Source organism: Poecile atricapillus, chromosome Z (assembly GCF_030490865.1).
Source record: "Poecile atricapillus isolate bPoeAtr1 chromosome Z, bPoeAtr1.hap1, whole genome shotgun sequence".
NCBI lineage: Eukaryota > Metazoa > Chordata > Aves > Passeriformes > Paridae > Poecile > Poecile atricapillus.
Genome location: NC_081289.1, coordinates 37,234,691 through 37,246,494, shown reverse-complemented (window position 1 = coordinate 37,246,494; position 11,804 = coordinate 37,234,691). Strand labels below are relative to the sequence as shown.

Sequence of the window (11,804 nt, the reverse complement as noted above, 5' to 3'; positions counted from 1 at the left end):
AGTCTCTCTCTCTCTCCAGTCTCTCTTTCTCTCTTTCTTTCTCTCTTTCTCTCTCTCTCTCTCTCTCTCCAGCCTCTCTCTCTCTCTCTCTCTCCAGCCTCTCTCTCTCTCTCTCTCTCCAGCCTCTCTCTCTCTCTCTCTCTCCAGCCTCTCTCTCTCTCCAGTCTCTCTTTCTCTCTTTCTTTCTCTCTTTCTCTCTCTCTCTCTCCAGCCTCTCTCTCCCTCTCTCTCTCCGCTGCCGCCGCTGCCTCCGAGCTCGGCCCGAGGCGGGGCCGGCAGTGGGTTCCGCGCTGCCGCAAAGCGCGCCGGCCGGGGCGGAGCCGGCCGTGCTCTCTGTCGCGCTGCCGGAAGCGCTTTGCGGCGCGGCGCCCCTGATCCACGGCCGGGAAGCCCCGTACGGCCTTTCCGCGGAGCCGCCGCCGAGGGCAGGTGAGTGTCGGGGCGCTCCGGCCGCGCCCGCCCGCGTCCCTGTCCTCGCCCCCGTCCTCGCCCCCGCCAGCCCGCGCTCACGCCGCTCCCGCTCTCTTGCAGGAACAGCCATGCCGGCCAAGGGTCCCCTTCAGAGCGTCCAGGTCTTCGGACGAAAGGTGAGGCGCGGGTATGGCGGCCTGCACCATCTGCTCCTCGCTCCCGGGCTGGGCCGCGCCTTGGGGCCGTTCGTGCTCGGGGTGTCTCGGCTGCTGCTCCTCGCCGGGGCTGTGCGGCGGGGCTCGGCCGCGGGAGGGTCGCCGGGGTGAGGCCCACCGGGCAGCCCACGTGTCCCGCTCCGTGGCTGCCGGAGTTCGCCGTGGCCCTGGGGCGCTGCGGAGCTGAGGGGAAGCGTTTGCTCCCCTCAGGAGTGGGTCTGGGTGGCCTCTCACCGGAGCCTTCGGGAGTGGCCGCCGCTGTCGCCCCTGTCCACAGCGGCCTAGCTTACCATTGCTGGTCTCCGAGGGCCACGTTGAGATGAGGTGGTGGCGGGAAGGTAAAGCTCGCCCTGTTGGATGGAATGAAGCCTCTCGAATAATTGACGGTGCCAATGTCTTGTGAGAAAATGAACCACCAGATTACGGTATCAGACACTGAAACTTTTATTAAGGTTCTGTTTTAAGACTGTGATTTTAACTGGAGGTGTAGGGAGAGCTACTGTTTCGTTTAGTGTGTAAGGTTAGTCTGCGGCATAAGACTTAAGACTGCTGGATTGTTAAAATGAAATCGAAGTTCCTGCTGCTTGTGCAAAAATGAAACGCTGTGTTAATACACGTTTGGATTTTTAGAAAACTGCAACGGCTGTTGCCCACTGCAAGAGAGGGAATGGCCTCATTAAAGTTAATGGAAGACCTCTGGAAATGATTGAGCCCAGAACTCTGCAGTATAAAGTAAGCATCCACCCAGACTCTGCCCTGCTTTCCTTTTATACATGTAATTGCTTCACACTGGAGACAAGTGGCTTGTTCTACTGAAAGTACCAAAAATTTGTTGTTAATCTAAAATACAAATTAAGTAACTTGCATGTCTGGGGGGGGGGGGGGGGGGGTTGCTTAACAGTTTTCACTCAGTTGAAGTATTTTCTGCACTTCCTATGCCCTCATTTTAAAATGGTTTTTTAGAACTTCATATAATAGCTGCTGAACAATGCTGACAGAATCTGAAACTGTCTAGATTGCTATAAAGAAGAAAATAACCTACAAATTATTTCAGGTCTTCAGTTTTAATGAACTTTATTTTTCTTTTGTATGTATTTATGGTATTCTAGTTAAATTATTCTCTTGTTCTTAATTCCTATGGACATGTGCTTTGCTGTTTAGGTATTTGAAAGTTAAATAAACCAAAGACTTCAGTAAATATGTCTTATAACAACACTAGTAGATTTCAGAGAGCTCTGCAGGAGGTGTGCTTGACCTGGGTGTGTGCTTTTAAAATCAAGGCTCTGTTTTTTTGAAGATTCAATAACATCACATTTGGTAAAGCTACTACAAGCTCTGATCCTCATTACAAATGAATTTTCTTTGTGTTTGTTTCCCAGCTGCTTGAACCCGTCCTCCTCTTGGGGAAGGAACGGTTTGCTGGTGTTGACATCAGAGTCCGTGTGAAGGGTGGTGGCCATGTAGCACAAATCTATGGTAAGGATTTTGCTGGGATTTCTGGTGTGGGCTGGAATGGGTAAAGCCACTGGTGGGTTGACGCTGGCTGGATGCCCAATGACCACCAAGCTGCTATATCACTCCTCTCCTTATCTTGATGGCAGAGGGGGAGAAAATAAGATGGAAAAACCTTGTGGGTCAGGATGAGGGGAGATTAATAAAGCAAAAGCAAAGGCTGTACACTGAAGCTAAGAAAGACGAAAGGCTTCCATCAGCAGGCAATGTTCAGCCACTTCCTGGCAGGTGGGGCCTCAATACTTTTAGCTGTTGCTCTTTGCTTTTACTGCTGAGCAGACATTCTCTGGTATGGAATATCCCTTCTGGTCAGTTTGGATATCAGCTGTCCTGGCTATGTTTCCTCCAAGATATTGCCCACTCCCAGCCTAATGGTGATGGAGATATGTTGTAGGCACAGCCTTGATGCTGTGCAAGCACTGCTCAGCTGTAGCCAGAACACAAACCAGATGAGACCGGGAAAATCATCTCAGACAGACCCAATGCAACACATATTTAAGAGGCTTAAGTTTGGAATAGTGACTTGCCAAAATGTTCTTTCTCCACTGTGCAAATGTAGTTTTTCATAAGGGCATGTTGATTGCATTTTATGTGCAAAGCTGTAACAGCATAAGCTGAGTGAAGCAAAATGAAGTTTAGACGAAATGCACAAGAACTACCTTTACATTTTACAGTGACAGTATAGTTCAGATATACTGTGCAGCTGAGCACAATGATTTTCAAAGGGGTTTAGAAATTCTATCATTATTCTATTCTATCTTTATTCTATTCTATCCTTTGTTGTATGTTTCCATGTTGTTCAGAAGTGACTTTCTAGTATGAGCAAAGCTAGGCAGTTTTCCCCTTGCAGAGAAGGCTGGGAATATATTTGCATTAGCTGTTGATAAGAGTTCATCTTTACAAAAGATAGCTTTGTTCTGTTCTTAATTTGAATGTACTTGGTGAAATGGAGCTGAGGCTGCATAACAAGCAGAGGCAAATTTCACGCCCAAACTCAGTATCATTTGTTTTTCACAGCATTCATATTTTTATCAAAATCCTGATGTTAATATTTTAACAGATAAGTGTAACAACATCCTGACAGTTACTCCCATTCTCCTGGTTTGAGTTCTGATTACTGTTACTGTGCTAGTTTTTTTTGTATTGCCATGTTCTAGCACTCAGACCGTCCTGTTGGCCCTTTTGCCTCCTTAGTTTTTCAACACAGAATCAATTTTATGTTTGTTGAAAAGTGTAGGCATTTCAGAGAACTGTGTTTCTAAAGGTTTTGAAAGTTGACTGCTTGTAGATAGAAGATGAACCTACTTTAGTACTCTGGAGAGAAGGTGATGATATAGCTCTTGTGCAGTTTCTTGGCTAGCTGGTAGCTGTCAAATTGGCAAATGAATTGTAGGTGTTTTTAAGATTAGCCAAAGTAAGGGTCATGTGGAGTATGTGGGATGGGATATTAAGGAGAGAAAGGACAATTTTGCAGCGAACAAAACAGCATATTTCTCAGATAACCAGCACTTTGTGTTTAAATTTTAAATAGATTTGTAATCCATACTGATCTTTTATCTTTTTTTAACAGCTATCCGTCAAGCTATTTCCAAAGCTTTGGTGGCTTACTATCAAAAATGTAAGTAACTTTGATTGTTTTATTAGCATTAAGCGGAAATGTATGGCTTTTGGTTGTTTTATTGCAAAAAAGTATTAATATTGGTTTGTTCCATGTGAAACTGCTTAAACTAAAGTTGTTTTTTTTTTAAACAGATGTTGATGAAGCTTCCAAGAAAGAGATCAAGGATATTCTAATCCAGTATGATCGGACTCTGCTTGTTGCAGATCCTCGCCGTTGTGAATCCAAGAAATTTGGAGGACCTGGTGCTCGTGCACGCTACCAGAAGTCTTACCGTTAAAATTGGTCTCTAGTCATTTGGCAGTCAATAAACAGAAAGAATTTGATAATTTTCATGTTTCTAAATTGCCTTTTCTTGAGTGAGTGAATAGATTTTTTCACTGTGTGTTAAATTGATACACAAAGGAATTTATTTGTATTACAGTAGAACCAGAGGGTTGATGGCAGTTTTTTTTATCGTTCCATAGTAATTCTGAATAGGTAGGTAGGGTTTTAGGAGTAAAGAAAAGCTTCTGTTGAGGAATGTGTGGTTATCCAAACATAAAGAAGTCTCAAATCCTGGATTTTGCGGGCACATGAAACAATAGAGTGATTCATGGACAATTTCAGTCTTTGCCTATATGGTAGTTGTCAAAACCAAAGTAATTACAGGGGCAGGGGAGGGGAGGTGTGTTAACTCTTGCGTTACCAGAAAATGCAGAGACTGAACCTTGGGCTGGTACATCTAAATGTAGGAAACTTAAAATACTTCAATATAGTATTTTAGAAAAATAAATCAAGAATTTTGTATTCTAAGATTAGGTCTGAGGAATTAATCCTTCAACCACATATTCACAGAGTACAAGCCCAGAGGAGTAACTGCTTATGTTATGAGCTAGGTGAGGCAATTTGAAAGCCTTGGAGGAAGAAAGGGTGAAAAAAGTGAGTTGAAAAGTAATTTTCAAAAATTTGGCTACAGGATGTGCATATTAAATGTAGGGGAAGTTTCAGTTCCTGTCTGTTTACCCAGGGACAGAAATTCTGAGTAAATGTGGGATGAGCCATCAAGAGTCTTTGGAAGACTCATTCTGTCCTTTGGAAGAGGTGCAAGTAAGGGAGTGAGGCTGTGGATACAAACTGATCCAACCTGTGAGTACAGCCCTGAGCTGTTTCCTGTGCTTGTAAACGAGTTCAGAGTGGAAGTGGAAGAAATGCTGGACACAGAGCCCAGCTACTGCTTGCTCTGGTATTTTAATGCCTCTGTACGCTTGTATGGCAGTGCTGGGATTGTCATAGGGGCACCTTGGTTGAGATTTTTATTGGGCTTTCTCTTAGCATGTTATTCTCATTTGCTTAATGGAAGATTTTTCTTAGTGTACCCAGTCAACACAAAGTTAAGCCAGCTTCCTTTGTTGGAGAATTGGAATGAATGGTAAAATCCACCCTTTCGCTCTAGTTTAATAAAACAGATGCTTACAGCTTATTAATGCTAAGCATTTGTCATGAGATCTCTGCTTTTTTAGTAGAAGAGTATACTCAGAGTTACTCAAGAGTTAAATGTGTAGCAAACAAATTCCTTCTAAAAAAGGAATTCTGCATCCATCTCCCCATTTTAGCTGTCAGTTTCTGCCACAAAATAACAGCATTCCATAATTTGAATGGAAGTGCAATGCTTGTATTCAAACCTCTGATGCTTCTGTTGAAGCAAAGGGGAGTGTAGTATGTTCTATCACCGGTTTACATACCAGGATTATTTGGTTTTACACAAAGCAAATGGGATACTCCATCCCAGATTATTCTTTGGCAAGATGCATGGTCTTTTATCCTGAGTCCCCCTTTCCTGCACTCTAAACTCTTGGGCTGCTGAAAATTGCCGTGCTCAGCCTCCTGGCTTGGTTTTCCAAGGGAAAGACGCTATGCAGAGCTAACTTCATTTTGATCGCTTTAATTCCTATGAGTTTTATGAAGACTTGTGTCTTGATGTTAATTAGCTTCAGCTGAGGGAAAATAGTCTCTAGTTATTTGGCTGTGTGACTGAAAAGCAATGGCTCACTCTGCTTAGGAAATGCTTCCTGGCCTGCCAGTTGGCACATACGTACTCTGTGCTGTGGCTTGTCCAAAGCTGATTCTTGTCTGGCTGTTAGATCTCTGGGATGGAGAGGAAAAGAGATGATGCAAAATTGTGCAAAGTTGTGGTGTGAAACTTAATGAGGCAGGGGGAGATGGAAGACATGATGCCAGTAACCTTAGGGGTAGATTTCACCATTATGAGGAAGCCTGATGGATCTGTTTTTCTGCTCACAGAACTGCTTGTAACAATTGGGGATTATTGTTTTGCTATTCTTTAGTGGAAAGACTGAAAATAAAACTTGCATTGCTACTAATATATTCAGAGATGGTATCTGCATGCCATTTCTTAAACCAGAAGACTCTTAACATAATAAAAATGCTTTCTGAACGGAACTCTAATCCTATAAAAATGCCCCATTAATCCTGCAGAGTGATGTCATTCTCACACACTTGCTTTCTAAATGAGAAATGTTTGTAGAATTGGACTGCTGTCTGCCTGGATAGCTGAAAATTTTTATTCTGAGAGCTTCCTTACTGATCACCCACTAGAGGGCTTAACTTCATTGGGGAACTAACCACTGTAAAGTTTGAATGTGTATGTAAAAGCATCTCCTTTCCACATGTTCTGATTCTGCAGGGATGTTAATAAAGCACTTGTCATTGAGCATCCACTCTGGACAGAGAAATGCATCCCCAAAGAAATAGTAAGAGTTTGATCTTCAAACCATTAGGAAGGTTCTTGCGCAGCTTGGGAGAGGATTCTCAGAAAAGAGGAAATACCCCCAGCCTCATGTTGTCCAGCTCTCTCATTAGTTTCACCAAAGCTAATCCTTAGGAAGATCATCTGTGCACAACAAAATGTGGCCTCACTTGAATTCTTCATTGAAAATACCATATTTTGTTAATGACAATGGACCCACTTTCAAACCAGGGTAATCTTGTGCCCGTGGCAGGGAAAGCAATTATAATCAGTTGTTTATAATCCTGATGAATGTTGTGACCTCTATATATTTAAGTCCTCTCAAACATCATGCTGGAAAATTTATAGAAAATTTATCTTGACTTCAATGTACAAATATATTACTACTGAAATATTTAAATTTTATTTTTGAAGAAAACATCTGTAACTTAGAAATGTAACACTGGCATTTTTAAATTGTGGACAAGCGTGTTCTGTGTTGTGCTTGTTTTCTTACAAAAGCAATTATTTTCTAGTGCATTTTTTTCTGTTCAAGTTTTTCAGTAGTGCCAGTCTGGGAGTATTCTAATACTTGCATAGATAATATGTTTTATTGCCTTGATATAATTTGATTTGATTCTTTTAATCTCAATATAGTCCTCTGAGTTACAGTTCAGAGTGCTTGGCTGAATAATTATTTTTCCTTAGCTGACATCCTTAATGCACTTGGGACTTAGCTGTTTCCTACCTTGCTTTGGGCTGAGATGTCTAAACTTTATGAAGCCTACTGCTTTAACTCTTGCAAAGTTCCTTTGCAGCTAATAAGACTTGGCCTATTTTTAAATATTAGAAATTAAACAACTGGGAAATACTACATATATCAACTTTGCTATAGAAAAATTGTTTAAAAAACCCCACAAAACCAAACAAAACTCACAAAGAAGCTATTTTGGATTTTTTTTTCCTGTTAAACCAAATGAGTTAATTTCTATTAATATAACAATAACTTAGTTGTGAAACTGCATATGAAGTATGGTGAGAAATAGTCTTGAGAAAGGGAGGAATCCCAGATCAGATTTCTCAAAAGAGCCTGAGTTTCGAACATTTTCTAAACCAGACTTCAACAAGCTTGACAGTAAGGTGACAGAGACTCATGATGAAATTTGGAAGACGTAATACTTGGTTTCATCTTGATAGCACTCTTGGCGGTAGGTTTATGAGATAGCGAAAGTCTGTTTTCTATAAGTTCTTACATAAGGGTTCAAAGTCTGTGAATGACTACATCAATGTGTCCCTATGACCTAAGAAATCACTTCTTTTGCTTCTGTTTGTGGTGTGGAGTGGTTTTGGATTGCATACTGCAGGTGCAACTGAGCTGAGAGATGCTGTCCAGCTGCAGACAGCCAATCCATGGGAACAGCCCAAAGCCAGTCAGAAGTAAAAACAAAGCAAAAAAACGCTCTTGAAATGCAACTACAGGAATGTCAGCTTCTCAGATCCAACAGTAATAAAAATACTTCTTAAATACTCCACAGAGTGTAGTGTTACACATCAGTTTGCAATAAGTACCCTTGTGCCGTCAGTGATCCCAAATCTTCATCAGTGCTGTTGGCTGCTGTGTGGACACAGGGTTTTGTCCTTGTCTGTGCTTGGCTAACTTGGCTGAGTTTTCATTTGCTTTCTCTTGTCCATCTGGGGAACAGGAAAGAGAAAATGCTAGAAGAAAGGGTGGGGGAACTTTTTACCCAAGAGAGGCCATCAACTTCTGAATTTTACTTGGGTCCAACCACTCTTTTGTAGCATGCTTAGAGGGTCTCACAAAGCGCCTCCTAGGAAGAATGGATGGTAGGCAAAAGGTAGGCTTTGCAAAATAAAACGAGCATCAGCAATTTCAAGTAGCATTATTTGTGTTTTTAAAGCTGTCCTTTTCAATGATTCTATTTACACTATGGTAAAGCAGGCAAGGGACTTTTATTTTAAATCATGATGATTTTTAATTTTGGTAAAATTATGTTTTTATATTTTAACAATAATTAGAAATTAAACCCTTTGGCCCTGTTGAATTCTTTCTCCTTTTTCCTAATACAAAATTTTCATAACATGATTTATTAAAACTAAAATATAATTGTCCTCTGAGAAGCCTTCTTCTGTGCTATAAGCAAACTATACCTAGAATATTCTTAAAAAGCCAAATGTATTATTTAATAGAAGTTCATCTCTCTCCTTCCAGGACAGAAAAAAACCAATATATTAATATGTAAAATCATGCAGTTATAATTTATACAGTAGTATTATTTCAGTATCTTGCAAAATTATTTTTCCATACTAAGGAGCAGAGAATAGCCCTCAACTCAAGCTTCAATGCACACAAAGGTGTGTGACGACAGAAGGATCTCTCAAACCACCATGACATGGCAACATTTCTGTCATTGTCTGCTAGATTATAAAGGGCCGATTCAATTCAACAGGGGAGTAAGGCTCGCAGGTCTGGTGGAAGTGTAACTAATACAGACTGTGCTGAGGAGCTACCATGCATTGCTAATGAGAGACATGCAGTCAGGAAGTCGTACGCAACACTCGCAAAGCTCCTGGAGCTGTATGTAGCTACCAAGCTTGATGTCTCCTGCTCCCTTCCTCTTTTGCATTACATTATTTTGAGTAATGAGTCCAATTATCTAACCTCTAAAGGATTTCAAAACACTGTAGAAATACATAGTTGTAAGATGCCATATAATCAAAGCCATTAATTTTGATAAATTCCCTTTTTCTAACTTAAACTGAAATGAACATTGTAGGAAAGCTCAGTTTAATGATACCGTGGAGTATATTCTTGCTTCATTCACTGCTGTCCACTTTGCAAGGTAAGAATTTTATTCCATTTTTTTTGTAGTAATACTAATTTTTACAAAAATTTTTCTAAATATTTTAATATTACAGCTAGTTCTATTTCTATCATATTTTTTTAACCTTGCTGGCATTTGTAAAGGCAGTTTAAACAAGTATATATTACCATTCTCTTTCACAGGTGTAGAAACTAAAATATAAATATTTTTTAAGAGTAGTTTTTTATGTCTGAATTTGTTAGAATACAATTATTTATGAACAAAATCTAACTTTCTTACCTTTATTGCTACTATTGTCAGATGAGTAGCATTTAATGATTTTCAGTGAGGTAAGATTTTGTTTGAACTGAATGCACCTGCAGATTGTTTAAACATTTTTAGACTTCTAGGGTAAATAATTGCTCTTCTAATTATAGAAATTATTTTATTTTCTATATAATGCAACTGGACCCTATAGATAGTTTCCTTAGTTTCCTTGCTACAATTATAAAGATTTCTAATGTAATATAAAAAGTTTTTTTGTGATTTTGCTTGGTTTTGTTTATTTGCTGGCTTGTTTTAAGCATGGACTCATTTAAAATTATTTACAATTGAGTCTTACAAACAACAGTCGGAAAGGTATTATAACCCCGGAGGTTTGATTCTGGAAAGCTCTGAGTACGTGTTCTATTTTACCTGTTTACCTGTTCTATTTTTTTGTTCTAAGCCCCTAAAGAACTATGAACTCTTTTCACTTCTTCATGGTAGCATGTACCAGAATTACAACCATGAAAACCTGCAGGAGAAGACTGTATGAGAGAATCAAATGCTTAGGAAGGAGTGCATATAGTGGTACATTCCTTGGATGCAGAGTTTGTACAAAGTTGCCCTGGAAAACTTGGGATTGTTAAACCCTAAAATTCAATAATGTTGTTTTAAACTTGATATTGCTTGCCAAGGGCAGAGTGATGCTGTAGAAAAAAAATGTTTACCTTCATGATTTTTTAATCTACAGGATCTTATTGCAAGCTTTCTGTTTTGAGAAGAACTTCGAGGTAAGTTTTTATTCCTTATTTGTCAAGTCCCACAAACATAATAATAATGAGCAAGTACAATGCAGTGCAAGTTAGAAAGTAAAATATAGACTTGAATTCAATGTGTAAAATGTCATCTACATGTAGGTTGGATGTAGAACACACTTTCAGAATGTTTACAACTCATTTCTAAGTATTTATGCAATGGGTATGGGTCCTCTGTTTGAAAAATGGAGGTCCTTATGAAAAATGATGCTTCTATGGTCTTGAGAAAGCTTAGAGGAATAATGGAATGAAAACAGCATGAGATCATGATTTCACAACTGGAAAAATACATTAAATGAGTATCCATCTACAGTTTTAACTACATAATAAAATCCTAGCTGCTATTTGAAGCACAGAGAAGTAAGTGCTATACAGCCTTAAAATAAACATTTTCAATACAAATTTTCACATAGAAGCTGAAATCCAAACAAAACCCAAACTAGGCAATGTTCCTGATCCCATTGAATTAAATGGGATCTATGCCATCAATTTCAATGAAGGCATCAAGTTGGATGTAGCTTTGTGTGTCTCATGACTTCTAATACATCCAGGGGACACACAGGCACGTCAAATGATATGCCATCATGGAGTGTTGATAGAACTAAGTGTGTTTTATAGTTTGATGCCCTTGCTTCTAAACTTAATCACAAATTAAAGTCGGTTCCAGCTGGAGAGTCATCTCTTGCTATCAAAAGTACCATCAGAGCATATTCAAGCAACACTCTGGGGAATTTGTAGCCACTGACATGCGGCATGAAGTAAATATGAAGCTGGTTTACAATTTTGTATCCTGTTGTGTAAGTCTGTTTTGCCTATTTATGTCTCCCCAATGCTCTAGGTACCTCCCTGTGCAAGCAGAGATTGGAGTGCTGTCCAATTTTGTAAAATGAGACACGGACAAAACAAAAAAAAGAAAAAGGAGAAAAGAATCACCTTTTTAAATGTTAACCCAAGAAAGACCTCTTTGATAAAGTGATAGTAATCAGAGAGAAACACTTCTCTCTGGGGACTTGCTTATTCAGGTTGCTCCAGGGACCTTTGATAATACAAGATCCTTTTTGTTTTCTTCCAGAAATGAGTCTAATGCAACTCGACAGAAAAGAGATCTTGTAACAGCCGAGGTAGGTTATACCTCCAAAAGCAGGAGGGTGGGGAAACCCTCCTCCCTTTTCTGCTCTGGGCCTTTGCCATCCTTACAAATGACCCTTTGTGGGAAGATGGGCTGCAGTAACAGGAGGACAGTGAGGAGGAGCAGCTACTCCCCACCTGCTTACCGTGCCTGAGCCGTGGCCTAATGCCTTCATTCTCCCTCAGCAAAGCACCCGGTGAGCGACCTGCTCTGCCGAGCCGACTGACACACACCACAGAAATAAACCCGGGACATCTCTGTCTTTTGTGGGGGTGAACAGGATGTGGAAA

At 40.3% G+C, this 11,804-nt stretch overlaps 2 protein-coding genes across 2 annotated transcripts in view; both read left to right on the top strand.

Annotated features, from left to right (window-relative positions):
- Positions 1 to 327: 327 nt before the first annotated feature.
- On the top strand, positions 328 to 4,087 carry LOC131573273 (small ribosomal subunit protein uS9). Its single transcript, XM_058827067.1, has 6 exons — positions 328 to 429; positions 532 to 587; positions 1,257 to 1,358; positions 2,006 to 2,102; positions 3,709 to 3,756; positions 3,891 to 4,087. Exons 2-6 carry the CDS (start codon positions 540 to 542, stop codon positions 4,034 to 4,036), a joined length of 441 nt encoding a protein of 146 aa, XP_058683050.1. The 5' UTR covers positions 328 to 429; positions 532 to 539; the 3' UTR covers positions 4,037 to 4,087.
- Positions 4,088 to 9,261: 5,174 nt separating this feature from the next.
- LOC131572569 (otogelin-like protein) overlaps positions 9,262 to 11,804 on the top strand; it is a 90,583-nt gene continuing 88,040 nt past the window's right edge. Inside the window, exons 1-3 of the mRNA XM_058825818.1 lie at positions 9,262 to 9,345; positions 10,322 to 10,361; positions 11,458 to 11,506. Coding sequence (XP_058681801.1) covers positions 9,267 to 9,345; positions 10,322 to 10,361; positions 11,458 to 11,506 — 168 coding nt within the window. The 5' untranslated portion in view covers positions 9,262 to 9,266. The remainder of the gene's footprint in view (positions 9,346 to 10,321; positions 10,362 to 11,457; positions 11,507 to 11,804) is intronic.

Coding starts and splice junctions, on each gene's coding strand:
- LOC131573273 (XM_058827067.1), top strand. CDS start 540: ATGCCGGCCAAGGGTCCCCTTCAGAGCGTCCAGGTCTTCGGACGAAAG. Junction 1,359..2,005: donor CCAGAACTCTGCAGTATAAA/GTAAGCATCCAC, acceptor TTTGTTTCCCAG/CTGCTTGAACCCGTCCTCCT. Junction 2,103..3,708: donor CCATGTAGCACAAATCTATG/GTAAGGATTTTG, acceptor TTTTTTTAACAG/CTATCCGTCAAGCTATTTCC.